The 21,327-nt window shown below is 36.3% G+C and overlaps 1 protein-coding gene across 2 annotated transcripts in view; it reads right to left on the reverse strand.

Moving 5' to 3' along the window:
* Window positions 1-573: 573 nt before the first annotated feature.
* The window catches only part of focad (focadhesin), a 71,499-nt gene continuing 50,745 nt past the window's right edge, over window positions 574-21,327 (reverse strand). For both annotated transcript variants that reach the window (XM_066720253.1, XM_066720254.1), the window contains exons 30-44: window positions 21,175-21,294; window positions 19,956-20,078; window positions 19,756-19,833; window positions 13,781-13,852; window positions 13,218-13,320; window positions 11,250-11,330; window positions 10,731-10,859; window positions 10,495-10,610; window positions 8,869-9,129; window positions 7,153-7,242; window positions 6,461-6,638; window positions 5,201-5,298; window positions 4,282-4,533; window positions 2,518-2,593; window positions 574-1,141 (exon numbers count right to left, since the gene is read on the reverse strand). In XM_066720253.1, coding sequence (XP_066576350.1) covers window positions 1,068-1,141; window positions 2,518-2,593; window positions 4,282-4,533; window positions 5,201-5,298; window positions 6,461-6,638; window positions 7,153-7,242; window positions 8,869-9,129; window positions 10,495-10,610; window positions 10,731-10,859; window positions 11,250-11,330; window positions 13,218-13,320; window positions 13,781-13,852; window positions 19,756-19,833; window positions 19,956-20,078; window positions 21,175-21,294 — 1,851 coding nt within the window. In that variant the 3' untranslated portion in view covers window positions 574-1,067. The remainder of the gene's footprint in view (window positions 1,142-2,517; window positions 2,594-4,281; window positions 4,534-5,200; window positions 5,299-6,460; window positions 6,639-7,152; window positions 7,243-8,868; window positions 9,130-10,494; window positions 10,611-10,730; window positions 10,860-11,249; window positions 11,331-13,217; window positions 13,321-13,780; window positions 13,853-19,755; window positions 19,834-19,955; window positions 20,079-21,174; window positions 21,295-21,327) is intronic.

Raw genomic sequence — 21,327 nt, forward strand, 5'->3', positions numbered from 1 at the left:
AATAAAATAGAGATTTATAGATTTATAGGCCATTTATAGATTAAGACCTTGAAACTGAACAAATAAAAATCCATATATGGGAATAATTGGAGGAATCAATCAATATGCATTAAATGCTGATTAATATGCAAGTCTTACAGATGATATTGGCTACTAAATAATCAACAATATAGCTAATGAGTAGATCTGTTATACCCTTTGGTAAAATTCTACCTCACCACTCCTGTGACCTTGTGGATGACTCTCAGAAACAACAGGAAGGTTCGTTATCAATGTAATCATGTTTACCTCATGCCCTGAAAGTGTCGAGGCAAGAGAAACCACATGTTTTGAGAACTGAGTGTCTCTGCTACAGACTTCCCACGATACAGAAAGCAAGGCAGATACACACAGGCCCTACATAAACCCAACTTCATTAATTTTGATATTTATTTCTTGGCAGATAAGTTCAATATAGTTGCTTGACATTTTTCAACACTGACATATCTCAACGTTTCCCTGCTGTGGCTTGAGGCAAGCGGTTTCTGCTCCATTTATTAACGAGGCTCATGTTCTTTCAAAAAACAACAACTCTTAACTGTATGTTTATTTTATTGTTTTAAGGTGGGGATATCTTAACAAAAAAAAAAAAAAAAAAGATATGTCATGTAACATATAGCAAAAATATTGGCCTAAAGCCCTTGAACGCATAAATACTTGGACATGCTTACCAGTTGCTGACAGTCTTGAAGGCTGGGATACTGGTCTGAGTAAAGACTGATACTTGGCGAATGCTACACCAAACCGTAGAGTAGTATGTATGTCTCTTATACATTATAACAACAGATAAAGACCCATAATACCATATTTTTTGGTCAGCATGCATGTTTCCCTATAAGCAGCTTTACCCTGTCACTGGTCCTAAATCCCTCAAACCAGGTAGCCTGATGGAGAGCTCATCTTCACCTCACGCAGGTGTCAGGCTCAGTGGTACTGAAGTCATCAGCTGGCCTGCATTCCTGGCGTGATATCAGTGGAAAAGTGAACAGCAGAGTCTGGTCTCTCACAAGCAGTTGATGACTTCCCGACTACCAGCCATAAGCTCGAGTCCACACAGCTTTCTTCTTGAATTCCGGGAGAGATCTCAAGGCTAACAGAGCAGCTGTGAAAATAGGTTAGATTGTTGTTAATAAGTTAAAAACCTGCAGGCTAAAATGGAAGAAAAAATATGTTTTGCAATTTGGACTCCCACCAGTAGAGGGCAGAGTGTAAGCATGAATGCAGTGCAGAGGGATTGCTGTGGTATTGGAGTTGTATGACAGAGCGACTGGAGAAATGTAACCCATGAGAGAGAGAGAGAGAGACAGTGAGAGAAAGAGAGAGAAAGAAAGAAGACTAAGAAAAATAAATTAACAGTTTTTCTCCTAACACCAGTGTATGATTTATCTGCCCACAGCATAACAAACACATCAGAGGTTGGCTGTCATGCTTTTGGGGGTCCCAAGGGGCTTCCAATTCTTGTTCTACCTGAGCTTGAACACACTTCTAGTGTATTTTTCCCCTCTCTAGTTTTAAGCTTGTGACTAATTAAACACACATACAAAACCTACTGGACTGCAGCCTCCCTGTGACCAGGGTAGCCCACCAGTGATCTGAGCAGACACAAATGACAGGAAGAAACTAGAAACTAATGTTGACAGCATGCATCTAACTTGCAATTTTTCTGATGATAATGAAAATACAGCTACTAAGTAACAGAATTTCCTTCCTGAGTTTCATGCAGTTAGCACATCCTAGAACGAATACTGCATCTGTGTGTCTTTTTCCTGCACACGTTGAAAATGATCCATGCAAATAAAAACAATATGTGAATTCGGATGAGATCCCTTTATTGCTAATCTAGGTCTTTGTCATTTGATGCTTGACTCCAAACAACCAATTGATATGACATTAACTTGTGGATTACTAGCAGCTGTAATGCAAACTTTTTTCTGATGTTAACTTTCTAAAACAAGTTTAAGTCCACGCCAAATTCATATTCAGGATAAACAAAAAAATATTCAGGACTATAAAAATCAAAACCAGCATAATAACACACCCTGCTTTAACTGGCTTATTTACTTGGACTTAAGTTACAATTCAGATTTAATCGTATTATTATTGTACTTTTTATGACTCAAGGTTCTAAAAGATCCTTGATAGAACCTGACAGAAAACCAAGGTACCATGGAAACAACTCTTGATTCAACTTCTTGTTCTACATAGCTGTGTTGTGTTTGTTTTTCAATAGATGGCAGGTCAAATACAGATGCACAGTACTGCCTCCAGCTAAATTAAGGGCAGTCTCCAATGAACCACTTGTGCTGACTCTTTCTTTTTCTATTTGTATGGAAGCAAACAAGATTACTGAGAAGGAAGAAGCTTTTATGAGAGCAGATTAAAAATGTATACAAATACAAGGAAACTGTGTCTAAAGTCCATAAATCCCACATAAAAAATACATTGCTATTGCTCAAACTTATTGATATCTATAATTACCTTTGGTATTAGTGATGGATGTATCCGATAAGCCTTGCTTAGGACCTTCTGCTATAGTGAACAGCCAGTCTAAGAACTAAAGGCAAAAAGGCACAATATAAGACAGATCCTGTTAATTAACATGAGCAGCCTGGACACTGAGCATGACCTGTTTTCTGTTTATATTTTACAAAGCTTAATATTTCTTGTTTCAAACAACTTGTTCTAATGATATATTGATATTAAATTATAATACTTTAATTTCTTATTCAGAGGCATAAACAAGCAGAAGGAACAAGTCATATTAAAAGTCTTATGGCCATGCTTTAAAAGAAGCTTTCAACACAGTTACTCATACAGCTACCCTGTAGGATTTTAAAATCTGATTATGTTATTTGTAGTTTTGTTTTTCTGTTACACTTGGAAACTAAATCTTGGATGATTTATAAATATGAGCGCCTCAGATGGAGTGCTCCAAAGTGTTTGGAGATGAATGTGGGTGACAATGCAGGTTGCAGGGCAAGCAAGCATGAAGATCTGTCAAGACATGCACTGACATTTGTATGAATTGTAAAGGCTTCGGCATTTGAAAAAATTTCATGGAAAACTGCCCATAAGGCTGGTCTCAGTTGTCTGTGTGATAATCTCTTTTTATGCTTTCAAGTGCTCCTCTCTTAGATCAGCACTTAAAAAAAAAAAAAAGTGATGTATCCCCTTATTGGAAAATGTATTGATATACATTTAATTTATGTATTATATCAATTTAATAAAATAGTAATATATATATTTTAAAAGGAGATGCATATATATTCTCCATAAATGTTTCAATTGATTGAACATAAAGTGAATGAAAACTTTACACACATATGTATATTTGTTTGTGTGATGCTGTGCTGTACTGGCCCCACTCCTTGATAAAACAGCGAAGCAATCTGCTTCCTGTTGTGGAGAGGCGGTCACGGAGGGAGCAGCGGGTCAGACCATCCATTTAATAAACTATATATAAACCGCTGAATACACTGGAACACTTGGCTTCACAATGTAATCGTAGGTGCTTGGACATAGGTACCTATCTTTCATTATTTATTTATCTTGTCCAAACCATTTAAATACTGCTTATTGCATTTGTAGAACGTTTTAAGAAATGTGTGCAAATTTAAGTTTGTTTACACAAAGAACTGAATTAAAATACAAGGTCATAGCTGTCCATTAACTTGATTAAGATTGATTTAAATTACAACTGAAACCAAGTTACTAAGAATACACAAATTACCCCTGAGGAGAACTCCTGAGGAAAACAGGGACATTCTTATCTTTAGATCAGAGTGAATTATTCATATAAACTGAAGCCTTCCTTATCTGATTATTGAGAAGCAGTCTGTGGTTTCATTGTGGATTGTCTTGTTAAAAGGTATTTTCTTTCAAGACTAATTGTGCTTATTCTGGTGAATGACAACTAATCTATATGCTCTTTAATCAGAACCCAAAGTTCTTGTCTAGTCAGATGAAAAAGTATATATTTTCATACTGAAGTGGTGTGATTAATTCTAAAAAAGAGAAGGGAGACTAAATTGCAAAATTTGCTCCTTTAGGTCTTAAATGTAATAGATATTTTCATTCTTAAAAGTAGATTTGAGATAATTGAGCATAATAATAGTAATCAAATTATATGCAATATAACATTGAAAGCTCATCTATTCCCTTGTCAACATAAAAAAATGTGAAAATTGACTGTTATATTTGGTATAGCATTGACAATGGTTTGAAATGCATATAAAAATGTACCTTTTGAGTCTGCCCTTTCCAAGGCTCTTTAGCCAACAGCAGTTGGATACTATGTGCCAGAGCCAGTGGGCACTGCAGGACCGACAGCTCATCCGCAGAGTGTTTTCCAAAAAGGGAAAGTGGCCGATTGGGCAATGCAGATTCTTGTTTCCAAGGCAACCATTGAGCACTGACTCCAAGAAGCAAAGGCAAGGGATGGTCAGCCCACGAGACCACGGCAGCACAAAACACTTGCAGCAGGAAGTCAGTTGCCTAAACAGGAAACAAATGCTTGGTTGCATCACAAACCTTTTGTTTGGAATCTTTGTTCAGATTCACAACTTTGTGTTAAAGAGTTAAATTGTTGTCACCAAAAAGGTTTATTATGTCTATCTTCTGTGGAAGCCCTTTAATGTAATGTCCTTCACCACTTATGTCATCTGACAGCCCAATCCACACCTACCTTCTATTGTTACACTACTAACACTACTAAGCTCTTCTGTTAAGATCCTGACATATAAAATTACAGCTTACAAAGACCGGAGACAGCTTGCTTTGTGAGGGATCAAAGAAGGCTAAAGAAACACACAAAAAATCAGAATAGTGTCTATCACCTGGTTTAGGTGACAATTATTTATTCTGTTTTCAAATGATATATTCTTGTGTATTTTATGTAATTGTCTAAGTACTTTCACTTTTTGTTCTGAAACATAATGCCACTGTCACAGGAAAACTAAAGAGAATGGAGTACTATTTTGTCACAATCTGGAACAAACTCCACAGCGATGTGGCTGAAGCTGAAAATTTGGGAACATTTAAAAATAGAATGGATAGGATCCTTGGATCACTTAATTATGAATGGACACCAAAACGAGCACGATGGGTCGAATGGCCTCCTCTTGATTGTAAACTTTCTTAATTTCTTATGTTCTAGACTAACCTGCTTAATATCTCCATTTCCAACAGGGGTTGATCCATAAGCAACATTTCTGACATGACCCATTAACTCCAAAAGCCACTCCATTCTCTTCAACACACCTAGAATGAAAAGATATGACAGCGATAAAAAGATTACTCTGCAATAATACAACTGTGGCTCGTAAGACAGTTTTCACTGTCAATATTCCAAAATGTGACAACACATGCTTCAAAATCTTGTAATACTGATTATTGTACATTAGAGAATGATAATGATCAAAGGTTTAATGATTTATGGTTCAATTATATTTATACATATATAAATGTTCAATCATTAAACATTCAAATAGGACTTTATTTTTAGAAGCTATACATTCTACTCCAAATTGATAAAGCTAAAAAATGCTGATAATATGTAAATAAGATGTAAGAATATTCTCAGTTGCATTCAACCCCTTTGCTACGGCAACCCTGAATCAATTCAGATGCAAAATATTTGTTTGAAAGATTATACGATTAGTGTTATGGTCTCTGTCTCTCTGTAATCAAAGTAATTGCGGACAAAGATGCTTCCATCAAGTACTGACTTTGGGGGCTGAACACTTATGCAATCAGTACATTTCAATGTATATATTTTCTTTGCAGGTTTTGGTCATATTCAGACAGTGCATATATTGTGCCAGTGATAAGTGTGAACATTAGGGTTTTGATAATATATATATTTTTAAATCCATATATAAAAAAATGTTTACATTATTTGTAATTACCATCCAAAGACATGCTGGTTAGGTTAATTGGCCACACTAAATTGTCCTGTGTGTATGTGTGTGTGTGTGTACCCAGCGATGGACTGGCATCCCATTCTGGGTGTATTCCTGTCTTGCGCCCTATGCTTGCCAGGATCGGCTCCGGTGTCCCCCACGACCCACATGGATAAGCAGTTTCAAAAATGAATGGATGGATGGATTATTTGTAATTCATCAAAATGTGAAATGTTTGGTTGGGGGTGAATACTTTTGCAAGGCATTGTATCGATTCCTAACTAATTAATTTCCTCAGAACTTCACTAATTCTACTTTCTCCTCAACTAGTAGAGATTGCACTCATTTGCAATTTAATGCGAGACAATATTAATCCCTATGTAAGTAACCTCTTAACCACAGGGTATTTCTTTCCAGCTGCGATGAAACGCTAGTGCTAATTTACATTTTATGGGAGGAAGCCGTAAGGTGTTATTAATTCCACGAGTGCCCGGCTCAGACAAACTGTTCTGGCTCCTCACCGGTGTTTGGGTTGGCTGCAAGGCGGGCCTGGTAGAAGCTCTGGAGAAGCATCCAGCTGACCACCTCTTTCTGGGGGCTTCCTAAGGATGCCGCGATGACATCGTTGAGCCCCAGTAGTGGGACCCTGCCCTGGGACACCAGGAATGCCATGATGAAGCCAGTCTTCACTAGGTTAACCTGCAACAGAGAACCCGGCTCAGCATGTGTGTGTTACCAGAAAAACACAACTCTGGCTCTGTGCAATTTGTGCGCACTACTAGACTATGAAGCAGACCCAGTCATTGCTCACTGGTTATTTGTTTTTAATTATGAAAGTGAGCAAACGGTAAAAGCAAATATTCTTGATCCTCCCCATCCTATCTCTATATATCGAGATCTATATATAATGGTTAGCTGGGTTGGCTATTGGATAATACAGTGTATGCTGCACTTCCACTACATGCTTTCACATATCTTCTCCTATCAGGCAAATAACATCAATAATACATTTAATACTAATAATAAAACACTGAGAGAATAGCATCAAAAGTTTTTCAAATCAAACAAAGTCGAGTTTGTACTGTTCAAATACAGTTGCTAATCTGATGTAGTGTTTTAACTTATATAATGGTGACATATCTGTCTACTTGTAAATTATATATGAGTACATATTAAAACTATACCTAAAAGAATAGTCAATACGTTTGTTTACCTTAGTAACTTGAACTATCCTGTCAATCTCTGTATCTGCCATTTCTGATAGACATTTAGCAGTTCCCATATAAAGCTCCACCTCATTATCCTAGCAAAAAATAAAATAAAATAAATGTCAAACAGATATTGCAGGGAAATAATATTACAACAGTTGAGTGAAAACAAAAATGTCAGTGCTTTAAAGTCCACTTCAATATAACTTAAAAAGATAGCAAGATTGTGCCTTACAAAAGAGGAGCTGACAGAATGTTGACCAACAAGTCTGTGTTGGAGGTGGGTGCGGTACTTTCTTATAGTATCAATCTTGGCATACTGTGTGTATAATCTCAATAAATAATGCAAACAACTCAACAGAAATTTAACATCAAACATGTTTTTAACTGGATTCTCAGAATGGTGAATTATCACGGAGATTCCAGGGAAACACAGAGCACTAACGATGCAATTACCATATATCAACAAAGGGCCTGTATGCATGAGATAGTATGATAAACTATTGATTCAGAATTACTGGATTTTTTTCTGGATAATTCCTGGATTCATAATTACTTGTTTTACCAAATTTGATTCACTCAAGTGAACCAAGAACTGTTTCCAGTGAATTCCAGTATGACATTCACAGGTTGGATAAGTTTCCAACTGTACTAATGCCAAATAATTCCAAGAGATCAGACAGCTGGGGCTTTAGTTGACAAACTTTTTAATATGGCAAACAAGCTGCTTCATGGAAATGTTGCCTATATGAATGTTTCCGACACATCATTAAAGAAAGCAGATGCACTATATCAATTATGGTGTTTTAAATATTTATCTACCTGCACTGCACTTTACTGTACAACAAATAGCTTTTCTCTAAATGTTTAGCATCTGGATGATAACCATTAATCTTTGGACTAAACAATTAACAGAATTCTTCCAAATTAACACCTTGCCATGAACAAGAGAAAACATGATTTCTGGTTTAGATTTATCAATGAACTCTGATATTTCAAGGACAATATTTATTATCTAAATGCTACGATTTTATTTTGCACAAAGTTGTACTCTCAGTATTCATTTTGAATGTTTAAAAAAGTTTTAAACAGTTTGAATAAACAAAAGGAAGCAGCATTATTGCATAAGTCATGTTGTTGTGGGCTCTGTATTTTTCCTTTAGGGAAATAGAGAATTTGTTTCACTGTTTGAGCATTTTGTTTTTTAGATGGCTATCGTAACCAAAGTGCATCTATACATATGGCATATTAACAGCTTAGTAGTTGAGACCAAAAAAAATATTGTATTGGTATCGGCAGATAATCAAGGTTGAGGTATCGGTATCGAGCCATCCCTACTATTTACCCTGTGTTTAATCTTGTGTACAATAATCTTCTGGTCTGGGCTTTCAGACATCTAAGTCAAGACGCTATTGTAATGGAGACTTTCTTATTTACATGTGCATAATTTCCTGTCTGGTTGTACAATGACTGTAAACACACACCATCACCTAACATCCTCATAGCTGACATGGCAATAACTGCTAAAAGAATACAGCTATAAGAACATAAAATGCATGTTTTTTTTTTTTTTTTTTTTTTTTTAAAGAAAGGGATACCATACTGACCATATCTAGAGACAGACAATTAAAAAAGAGGCAGTTATAATACATTCAATTCACAAGCTACTTGATCTGCAAAACTGTCAAAGCACCTTGGAGACTACCTGAGCAAGAGACTACCTGAATTTCATCTGGCAGCAGCTTGAAGATCTTCTCAGTGGCTGAGCTCAGGACACTCCAGCAGGACTGTGTGGGGTTGGGGAGCTTCATAGCCTGAGCTAGCCCCTCCAGGATGGAGGCACACATGCCAGGGTGCTTCTGCCTGATTTCAGCTGCAAAGTGCTGGACTGCAAATGCCTCGACAAATGAATGAAGTTTATCCTCAGAAACGTGCTTCATCCACACCGACAACGACTCGCACAGGTAAGCTTTTGTCTTCAGCTAGAGAAAGAACACAAAACCATAAGAGACGTGTAGATATTCTGTTGAAATATTAGCAAAGGCTGGATGAAAGTGGCATCATTCGACTCTCGATCAAGGATAGAGAAAGTTATATTACTGAAGATTTCCATTACATAAGAAAGTTAACAAACGAGGAGACCATTCGACCCATCGTGCGCGTTTGGTGTCCATTAATAACTAAGTGATCCAAGGATCCTATCCAGTCAATTTTCGAATGTTCCTAAGTTTTCAGCTTCAACCACATCACTGGGTAGTTTGTTCCAGACTGTAACAACTCTCTGTTTGAAGAAGTGTCTCCTGTTTTCTCTCTTTCTTCCCCCCGAGTTATTTAATACTTCTTATTAGGGATGCACCGCAATTTCTGGCCGAAAATGGCATTTTGGTTTTTGTCCAGAAGAGAAAAATATATGCATTCTCCGCTTGTTTATTACCGATTACAATTTTTGCAAATACAGTTAAGAATGCCACCCAAACGACTGCAGCGAGATGTAGCCACTCGCTGGAACAGTATCTACTATATGTTGCAAAATCTACTTGAACAAAAGCAAGTCTTAGCTGCGGCAACTTTACGATCTGCCAGCAACTGTGAGTGCACATGAGTGGATGTTAAAGGAAAATATTGTCTCTTCTCGCTCCATTCGAACAGTTAACCAAGGAAATAAGCTCAGCTAATGCGTCTGTTGCTGAAGTTATTCCCTTAATCGCAGTTTAGGCCTGCAAAATTTTGTTCTTCACTTGAGGCTACATCTATTGTTTACAGTTTGAGGTTGGTTTTAGTTCTATTACTGTTGTTTTGCACTGTTGTTTTGCACAATAATTTTCAATTAAAGTGGAAATATGTTTACAGAAACAGAATAGAGGCCCTCTTATTTAAACTTTTTGCAAGATGCTAGCCTAGAGCTGCTAAGTTCATTACTTGACTGCTGTTTTGCATATCATAATAGTTTTCTAGAACTTTACATTATTTGAATAATTGGTAAAAAAAAATCTGTTAAATTTGATTGTTACAGAACTGAATGAAGATTATTATTTAATATTGTTGTTTTAATATATTTTCTGTCCAATTTTGGTGTTACTTTCAATAAAAATGTGAGAATTTTATTGGTTTGTAGTTTTTCAATTTAGGTTAATTAAATTCATGAAATTAATTAAAAAGTATAATATTAATACAATTACAAAAAAAAAAAAAGAAGTAATTTTCGGTTTCGGTTTTTGGCCAAATGCATCCTGAATTTTCGGTTTCGGTTTCGGCCCAGAATTTTTATTTCGGTGCATCACTAATTCTTATTGAATAAAGCCAGTAATCCAGCATTCAAAGGACAAGACTGCATTCATAGGACTCACACTAAGACTGTTCACAAGTGGCGGTACCAGCCACATCCCGAGGAACATGGAGGCACTCTGGGAGGACTGGGCCTGGGTTACAGCCAGCTGGAGGCTGTGGTGCTGGATCTCCTCACCTACAAGGAGTTAAAAGGAAAATATATATACACAAAAAATATGGTCGAAGTAAATTGTTGAAAATATATAGTAATGTCATGCAAATTACAAAATCTATGACATAGTAATAATAATATTACCAAAGTTGAGCCTCATTAGTGGGGACAAAATTGCCCCCCAGTTGATTGGTGGGTACTGGAAACTGTTGCCCACTGATGCAAGAGGAGCCAGAACCACTTTCACAAGGCTGGGATGGATAAATTCTGGACCTAGACAACAGTATAGGAAAACACTGGAAATCACCCCTACTTCAAAAGTTAATCACAGCATACAGTTGTCATTTGTAAGTTGTTATCAATGAAATATCATTGCCATTTTTTGAGGGTATATTTATACAATTATAAGGGTTTTGAAGGGTTTCTGATGAAGAACTTCTGAAGATTTGTTCATATTTACTAAAATGTTATTTATTTGATAACACAAAACCCAAACATTAACCTTTTGACTTATTCAATTCATATAGAAAATGCTTTCATACTGGCATCACTAGAACACTTTATGAAGAGGGTCACAGTTAATAAAATAAAAAAGGAGGAAATCCTCACAGCTTTCTACAGTCAGTTTCCTCCACAGAGAACAGCACATACAGTCTTAAGTACCTTTCTTTCCTGCTTCACTGATGTAATCCACAGCAGGTCTGATTAAACTCTTCTCAGACAAGTAACCAAAGTCAGGAGGAACTGTGTAGAAAATAAAAGTTTTAACAGAGAGGAGATCAACAGGGTATGTCATTCACAACAACACAAAGAGCCATGCGGGTTTATTTCAGGTACCAGTAGGTCTGCAGATCATTAACTATGGAGGAATGACAACTTGAAAGGTAAGATGAGCATAATAAACATGTAGTCTAAATGTAAAGTGTAAAGTACTTTACAACTTTGGTAGTAATTCTATACAGACTGAGGGAAACACAGCTGAATGAAAAAATGTCCCTGTGGCAATTATAAGCAAAGTAATAGAACCAAACCCATGCCACCCAATTCTCCACAAGAATAGCAATCATAAAAAAAGAAAAGGAGCAGAAAAGGCTGTTATAAGCAATACAAAGATGATCTGGCACAAGTAGTAAATGCAAAATGTCCAAAGTTTTTAGACGAAACTGTCCCACACTCTAATGCTTGCCTGCTTTTCCCCCCGTTGTCTCCATTCACACTGGGTTTGAATGCCGGAAAATTGCCAGCAAGGATGCATTCACACAGAAAACAGAGATTGCCGGAAAGAGCGCTGTGGCCATGGGGACGAGACGCTACAGAAGCCTGTGGATCTGGTGAGAAGACCCAGACTGGCACTCTGGACGTGTCTATACAAGTGCAATCATCTCCCCGTTTAAAGATATGGCAGTAGCAGTGAAATACTCCGAGATGGATATATAGGAGAAGTACACTACTGTGTTATTGTATATTTTTATATAGGCAAAACAATCACCATTCGGCAGCGCAACGCTAATTATCATATTCACAAATATAGCAGCCTATTGTTGTGATCTCTATAACTGCATTCAGTGTGTTTAAATAGACAGCTGGATGTGTCACTATTCAGACTGTTGTCATATGATTATGAAAATGAATCGCTTTGCTGGTCAGATCTGCGCACCTTCTGCACATCATGAACACACCCATGTATTATTTGGTTGTATCAGAAATAGTCAAATGTGTTATACTACATGTAGTATTGCCGTCATTATAATTATGTATTGAGTGTCAGACACCCTTATCCAGGGCGACTTACAAATAGCAAAACAAAGTGCAAAACTACAGTAGAGTTCAAAACATAATGCAATTTACAAAATCCAATTTACACATGTGTATAGGAAATATACAGTAAACAATACAATGTAATCATATGTATTTGTTATTGTACACGTAATGCTGCCATTTCTTATATGCACTAATCATGTAAAATGTAAATATCCGGTGTTTTATTAATACAAAAGGAACCGAGCTCACTTGATTATTGCAATATGATCGGAGTCCTGAGAAAACACAGAAGTGAATCATGAAAACGAACCCAAGTTACGAACTGTGCAGTTTGTACACAAGACAAGTGAACAGCAGCACACTGACTGATACATTGTTTCAAAGCAAACGAACCAAAACAATTTTGTTTGAAACAAACCCCGTGTGAGGGGGATAACACGTTTGCCTGTACAGAGATAATATATTTTGTATGATTTATCGGTACATAACATCTGACATGTGTCACAATAGTTAGCATTACATATGCCAACCTGTTGGTTAATTAATAACACTCAGAATTGCTGCGACTATATTATTTTCAACCTGCGCCATTTCTAACAACCCGGTCTGTTTCTCGTTACGGTCACAAGTTCTTGTTCAAAGGTGGCTTAACCTTGTTGTGTTGTGGTCGCAAAAATGCGCCCCTATTCTGATTGGTTGCGTCAGTTTGCTGACGCACTGCGTCGACATGCAAGGACTTGACAATCAGGCAATCATATTCTGGCTACATTCACACAGACACATTTGACTAGGACCCTTGCTGGAAAATTGCTGGCAAAACGACCCATTCACACAGACCTTGCCGGGAACAATAATCCTGCAGTATCTCACCTGATGTCCTGCTTTGACTGGATGACAGGTTTGCTAGATGAAGATGTCCAATAAGACAGGAGGCATTTGTTTGTAGGCCAATTGCACTAGAGAAAGTAATGATCTATGGAGAAAGTTACAGAATGCTTTTTATTTGCCCTACTTCAAATAAAGGCAAAAAGCCTGCTAAAGGAATATTTTACAATGATAAAGTAAGATGTTTATTTTCTAGTACAGCATATCTAGTTTTCTGTGATGAAAGATGTACCAAATGAGAGATCACATTTCTAGTGTCTTGTATAAGTAATCAGTAGAAAACTTTAAAGTGTCACTCTTTTGAGAAATATATGCCTTCTGTTCAACTAGGATACAAAATAAAGTGAAAAGCATTTCCAAAAAAAACATAACATACCTTGTAGAACCTACTCGGTTTAAAACATGAGTAATATTTACTGAGCAATCCATCAGTTAAGAGATGTTGATACAGCAGATGTAGTAGCAGTGAAGTCGGTTACAGTGAAGCACAACAGTGAAATATCAGGATTGAAATATGTAAGTGTTTGAAACTCCAAGGATCATCTTACTTGAGTTATTGCTCTGATGACCTCATTCATCCGGCCCTGCTGCTGGGAGGACTGACCAGATTCAGACTTGAGCTGTAACAAGAAACAAAGGATTCATATATTTATATAATTCAGTTTCAATACAATACACTGTATAATCAGTGTCAAACTATTTAAGCTCTTCACTTTATTGCATGCTGTAAGTCTTTGTTGACTTGGATTAGTTTCATCAACAAAGTCTGAAAATCCTTCTCAAACAACTGGATTTCCATTCATTGAAGGAGACTTGGCACATTTAACCTGCCAAGCTTTAGTTCACATCATATACTAAGAGTCACTCACTTAGTAGTACCTCATATTTACAACATGTCTCTTCAAAGACTAAGGACGCCAAATCGTGAAAAACATCAAACATCAAACACTGCAGTTAATTGGATGAACAAGAAATACAGCCAGGTTAGTATAATGCAGAAGGGGTTAAATATACTGGTTTGTTTCCATAATACTTAAAAGTAAATAATATTTTGAATGCATAAATAGTATGTGCCATAGGTTTTATATTACTGACAATATTTAAATGTAATTTCTAACAGAAAATGAATGACTGATGTATTTCTGAATTCTGTGTGTATAAGAGAAAATTAAATATTGTAATACTTAAATCTACTCTCAAGTTAATAATTTAAATGTAGAAATAAATTTAATTAACATTAATTCAAGTTCCCCGTTCACTTCCTAACATGTTTTTAAGGCCTCCACAAAGCTGTTATTATCTCTCATTGAATGACATGTTGTCTGAACAAGCCACTTCACCCAACTGCCAAACATAATATTTATTACACTAGAAGGATTCATATTAAACGGTTTTACATTAGCAGTTTTGGTGCCATCTTGTGGGGAAAGTTCAAATGTTAAGGATTTTTGTGACGTGGAGGATAAAATGTGAAATTTAACAATGTGTAGAATTTGCAGGTAAAAAAGTAAAAGGAATGACAATCCATTTTACATTTTATTGTGTAGTTTTTATGATTGTAAAATTTAAAATGGGGGACAGGGAAGCAAACAAACAAAATTAGTAATTTTAACAGTGCAAAATGGTTTAACATTAATTTATTGCTTGACTTACTGATTGAATAAAACAATATTTGAGTAATATAGTTTACATGTAATGAAACTAAAGATGTTTATAATAGAAATTACAAACAACTGTTACAGCTGTGAAATGTCCCATAGTGCTACACACTGGTGAACTATGGCCACTGCACTGTGTTAGTAGGCAAAAGGTTTTCAAGTGTAAGGAGGATATTTCCCCCAAAACAATACTTTTATAAGTACAATGTTTGATGTTTCCCTGAACCTCCTCATTTTGCATGACTGAACTTGACTGGCGCTCTGAACAGTTGTGCCCTGCCTCAGTTGGCGCTTTGTGTTAAAAAAAGGCTTCATAACAGCAAGCCATGGTGATTAGCAGTTTCTTCTTTTCATGGCTGCAGAGAGGCTGCTGCATGGAGTGGCAGTGCATACTGTGAGCTTCCTTCTTAACTGTTTACATGCCTTTATTAAATTAAACCACCCAAAGTAAGCTACATTGGCGTTTATTATGGATCGTGAAAAAAACTCTGTGTGAAACCACATTTTAGGCTGTTCACCATAGAAACTCAGAATTCTAGGAGTTACACAACAGTCTCTGACTGCTACAACAACGTTGCCTCCAGCTGTAACTGCCTCCTGGGTGACATGTATTGTTCAATATGCCCTTTAAAGGAGATGCAAGATTGTGCGGGTATTTTATGCTCAAGTCCATGGATATTAAATCTACTCAAATACTTTTTAGTAGGTGTGACACCAGCCACGGTGTTCTAAAATCTGAATATTTATTCAGGCAGTGGATTATTAATTAAAAGTGTGGGGGTTGCCTGTGGATCAGTGCAGACATTGTTCATTTCATTGGAATTAAATACATGCAAAATAATATATTCTGTTATTATAATAAAGATGTAAAATCTTTAAATTTCAATCCAATCCAAAATTACAACACAGTTAAAGCCATGATACAATAACCAATTAATATTACATGTTATACAGTTAATTGGACATATTTTTGATGAACTGAGCTAAAATTAGCAATGACATAGAGCTGCATCTTCTCTAGTTATTTTTTAGTTTGTTTGCTTTCCAAAAAAATTGAAATATATTTCAATATTCAAAAGGTCATCATGGTATTTATGTTTTAGAACTAAAAATATATTTGAAGAAAAAATAAATAGAGCAACAGTCAATCATTAAAAAGTATGGAAATTGTGCTTCAAAATCAACTGAACAGATTTTGAAAGATTTTGTAAATCTTGTTAAGTGACACAATTCTTTTTTATTGCAGTTGCCAAAGCACTTCATTCAAAATTTACCCTTGACAAGCTCACCTAAAGTACAGAAGAAAAAAATCCTTCAGCATCTCCAAAGATTCAAAGGACCATTTGCAATTCAGACAGAGGGAGCTCACAAAAGCCCAGTATTTAAAAAATAAATACAATTAAATACATTTGAGATAAACAAATCGAACAACATTAGTTCCAAACTGAGTGAAAAAGTGTCTGCTTGCTGATATATTATCATCAGATGTTAGATGTTCGATGTTCAGAGATTTAAATGGGTATTCTCATGTGAGAAGGAGAAATACTGAGCTTACAGGGACACAAAAAAATATTTTTTATGAAATTGGCTATGCATCTAAAAAAAAAGAAAAGAAAAAAAGCAGCATTGATATGAACTGTTCCTTTAAATAATAGATTAAAAAAATTAAATACAATAACAATAACCCAGTCTGACAACAACTGACAGCTTTAAATGTACAGTGCTATGTTACTGGATGTTTCTATGGAAATGTTTCCTGGCAGTCATCCAAGGCGGCGAGTATTTGCATTTAAATGGAAATATAGGGGAAGAAATGGACTAACAACTGGTGTCCTGCGAGTTTTATTTCCAACCGAGAGGAGAGGGGCACTGATTGGTGTAATTTATGGTACAAAGCCTCAGCTTTAGCAGAGAGGGAGGGGGAGAGGAGAATTGCCTTGCAAACAGCAACCACTTTCCATTCTCAAGTAGTATGCTGTTATTTCTAAAACCAGGAAAATACTTGTTTTCTCCCACCAGATGTAAGCTACCATGACATACACAATACAACATTTTTAAACGGCATTTGATCTTAAGAATTCCATTGTAGCTTTTGTGGAGTTTGTGCATATGAGCGCCTAATAAAGCGGTTCCTGGTCTGTATTAAAGAGCCCGTATTAAACAGGAGCTCTGGGTATTGCAGCTCCCAAGAAACTGCAGGAAGGCCACAGATGGTCAGACATGAACAGGCCTGGCCATAAATCAGCTGGAGTATTATCTACATATATTCCAGGCTTTCCAAGATAAGTTAAAGAAATGCTTTCTTTTTTTTCTCTGCTAATACAATCCACTGAGTGCTCAATGATGCTATAAAATTCCATATTATGTTCCCTATCTGTATCTACAAGCATGGTCTCCCTATATGTATTAATGTAATAGCAAAAAAAATATGTGAATTGCTTCACCCACACAGTTTTATAGCTGTTATATATATATATTGGATTTACTAATGGAAGCAGTAAAAAAGAAACTCTCTATCCACTGAGCAGGTATGTCATTTACAACTTCAGTATCCCTATGCCACAATGCTCTTGCTGGGTCTTATTGCAGGCATTAAGGGACCATCTACTGAGACAAGTGAAAGGGCACATCACCCTTTGTGAGCGTCAATCTTTTGTTTGGTGTCTCAGAACTGCCACCAAAGGAGATAAATTGTGGAGAAACAGCACTATGCCTCTAAGATGTGGATTAATGTCTGCTAGTGGGCTAGCTGGCTGAGCACAATCTGAACCCTGGTTACGAGAGCAGAGAAGCTGTAGGGCTATTTCATTATCCCACTGGAACCCATGGTCCCCCCTTCTCATTGTTCTGCAGATAAGTGATCAAGGGCTTTTTTTCCACCAGCTTTGAATTATGTGATGCTGTCAGCAGTTTTAAAATCACCGTAGGAATGAACTGCTTTAAATCTGGACTATTTTACTATTCATGACAAATTATGTTGTTCAGTGCAGTACTTTTCTGGGGATTCAACAAGAAATGCACTAAGGTTAAATAATGTATAGCCATACTGTAAAACTGAAATCATATTACTGAGAACTCACCCATAGATTTAATTGAGATGTGTGCTTATGTAACTAACAGCAGTATGTAGAAAACAGAAACCTCATCAGGAGTATGTGTGAAAGAAAGACATTTACCACACATACCATATTCTACTGAAATTAACCTGCAACACAGGGGTGCAGGATGTGCTTGCTGCTTTAGCAGTTTTAGAAATATATTGCATATGCTTAGGTTTCCAAAATACTTTCCAGCGAAGAACCCTGCCACATTAAATTAGCTATCTTGACACAGAGTTAACATTTTGTGCTTTAGGAAGTGCTCAATGTAGATGTAGGAGGCTGATATTATTACCAGGTGTGAAATTGTGGTATTTAAAATGGACAATTACATTAGCGCGGCTGGTTTTTCTTTTTTGGCAGGGCTCTAGACAATGACATATTCTAAGCAGTGACAGAAAAATTCAATGAAAGCCCCTTGTCGTACAGACACACTTACACACTCTCCTGCCGTGAGTGTGAGGCCATATTTAGAGAGATTGAAAATCTCCAGTGTTCGATCCAGTCTAAATTACAGAACCTTCTGATATGTCTGGAACGCTACGTATACAGAGAATGAAAAGACCATAAAACCCTACAGGACAATGTTGTCAAGGAGTAATGGCACTACAGGACACCAAATGGTTATCGAAATGTGCTTTCAGTCCCAGGGCATTTGCTGAAGTATCGTGTTAGAGTCTAACTTTTCTATATGGTTTTAATTGCATTTCTCTGTGGTCAGACAGGCAGGAGAGAGGCAGTACTAAATTAAAGTCTGTTCTATGTGGGGGCACTAACATAAGCATACGACTTAATTTCAACAATGCTGGTGTAGCAATGAGGTTATGCAAAATTCATGCACTGTGTTTTCTGCTGTGTAGGGACTCCATTCCCAAGTGCAGGAGAGCAGTGGTACGCACATCAATACCTCCCTGCACTGTCCCTATGGTAAGGGATAAAGGAGACGCGAGTATATATTCAATCATGTTTTGCACAGAACAAGCTTTTTAAAGTAAGGCCATGAAAATATGTTTTGAGCATCCATAAGTTTAGTTATCACAACTTTATGCCATTGTTGCTTTTAAAACTCATTGTTTTCATCAATGCTGCCTACATAATTTACTGGGTAACCTAATTATTCTCCTACCATCTGTATAAGTTGTGAACACAAAGCATAACTAAAATGCTTTATTTTTACCGATCAGGAGTATGAAATCGCATACAGTCCGTGTAACAGACACTTACAACACTAAAAAGATTAATTAAATCAGCACTGGGGGGAAAAACGTAGCTTATCTATTCAAATCGGTCCAGGGAGGTGTTGTTATATTCAACATATTTTGAGGCTTGCAGTTCTGGTTACAACTCCTGTGACAAGTGAAATTAGCTCAGAGGCTTCAGTTATTTCTGACTAAAGTACTAAGTACAAATTTTCTGTGTATAATCTTCATCTTGGACTCTTTGTTTATATATATTTGCCTTGTTGTTGCACCCTCATTTAAAGATATAACAGCAACTAAATCCTGTACATTCCCTGCCAGAAAAAATAATTATTAAAGAAAATAATTATTATTTGTACACCACTTAAATGTGACTCTTTGTGTACAGCTTGATTGATGGAAAGTACACATTTTAATCCCACAATTCCCATGTTTGAGTGTGAAAACACAATAGATACAAAATGGGGAGAGAATGGGTTTGTAATTGTCATTTAAAACAGAAACAATTGTGATTGTAACTGCAGTACTCATTTGTCATTTGCCTTTAGAGAGTTCTGTACAAACATACCTGAATAAGGTAATTTTCAGATCCTGCTAGGGCAACTAAACCATTGACAGCTGCCAGACGCTGCATTGTGGGACATCCCTGAAAGAACCAAAAACACACAATTTGAATTATTTTTGACGGTTAAACAAGAGGTTTCATCTCATTTTAAGGACACCTTGATTGACACACAAACCTGGGTGATATTTGACATATGAATTTACCTCAGTAAGGAGTATTTTAATCCAAGCACCCAGAAGTCTGCCATAAAAGTCCTCAGCTTTACCATGCCCACAAGTAGACAGTCCATGAACAGTCATACCTAAAGCCAAGGCAAATCCTGGTGTCTGAAAAACAGATGAAAAAGTTAAAGCACTACTTAATGAAACCAATGTTTCAATGTAATTGTAAAGCCCTATCATGTGATATGAGATCTCACAACATTAAAGAAGGGTATTCAGAGGTACAGATGGTAACCCTGGATGAAAGTTTAATGATGTTTTGCAATTAACTTTTGTGTATTGTACTGAATATTCCTTTTATATTGATTTTTGATGATTCTATAAATGCCTCATGTTCCTTTTCCCTATAATGATGTCTCAGATACTAACTATATGATACCTAGTCAATATAGACCTAAATAGCCATCCTAGGAGGGTACAGATGACCTGACAACATGATTGGTCACACTGCACAAGTTACAAAGGAAATAGGAAGCCGTAATGAGATTAGCTGGTGACAAGGAGCAGGGCAAAGCAAAAAGATATTATGTTAGTCAAATTTAAAATAATAGACTGAAAAACAGAGGTGTCTTTATTTATTTTCCTCTGCACCAATTCCTGTGTTTATAAAAAAAAAACATTGCACTGCAACCTCTTTTTAATTTAACAAACAATTTGACTTATGTGAGCAGATAGAAAATCAACAAAATACAAAAATAAATCAGTGCAAATATCCATAAACCTGTTTAGCTATTTTTATTATTGCTTGAATTGAATTGAACTGAATGGCTTACTCTGCTGGAAAAGTAAGAAACCAGGCATCAGGTTACATAATGTACTGTAACTACAAACCCTGTGGATATCAAAGTGCCATGTTGGTCATACTTCACTCAAGTTAAAACTGGTCTATATATTTATATATTATTAGTTTTGTTTATTTGTTTTAACAGTAATCACTTGAGCAAGATCCCATGAAAATATGTAGAGATTTAAATGACATTATGAGTTTACCTTGCTTAATACATCAAAGGTAAATGTGGGTTTATAGCACAAGGATCAGTCTTTTCTGGAAACATTTGAAAAGGTTTAAAAAAAGAACACAAAAAAAACAACCATTCTTCAATATTCAGAGTGTATTAATACTGATTTAAACAATATTTCACGAAACATTTCATGAAATTGTGAAATACTGCAACCTGTGCAATTCCAGTCACACTGTTACCTGCTGGCTTTGCTCTGTCATGACTCGGATTTTGGTCATGATTTCCTCAGTTTTGTCAGCATCAATAATGCCAGCACTGAAAGCAGACACACTGACGGAAGCCACTGAATATGCCAAAACCTGGAGAAGGGAACAACAATGACACTAAGATGG

Source organism: Amia ocellicauda, chromosome 13 (genome assembly GCF_036373705.1).
Source record: "Amia ocellicauda isolate fAmiCal2 chromosome 13, fAmiCal2.hap1, whole genome shotgun sequence".
Lineage (NCBI taxonomy): Eukaryota > Metazoa > Chordata > Actinopteri > Amiiformes > Amiidae > Amia > Amia ocellicauda.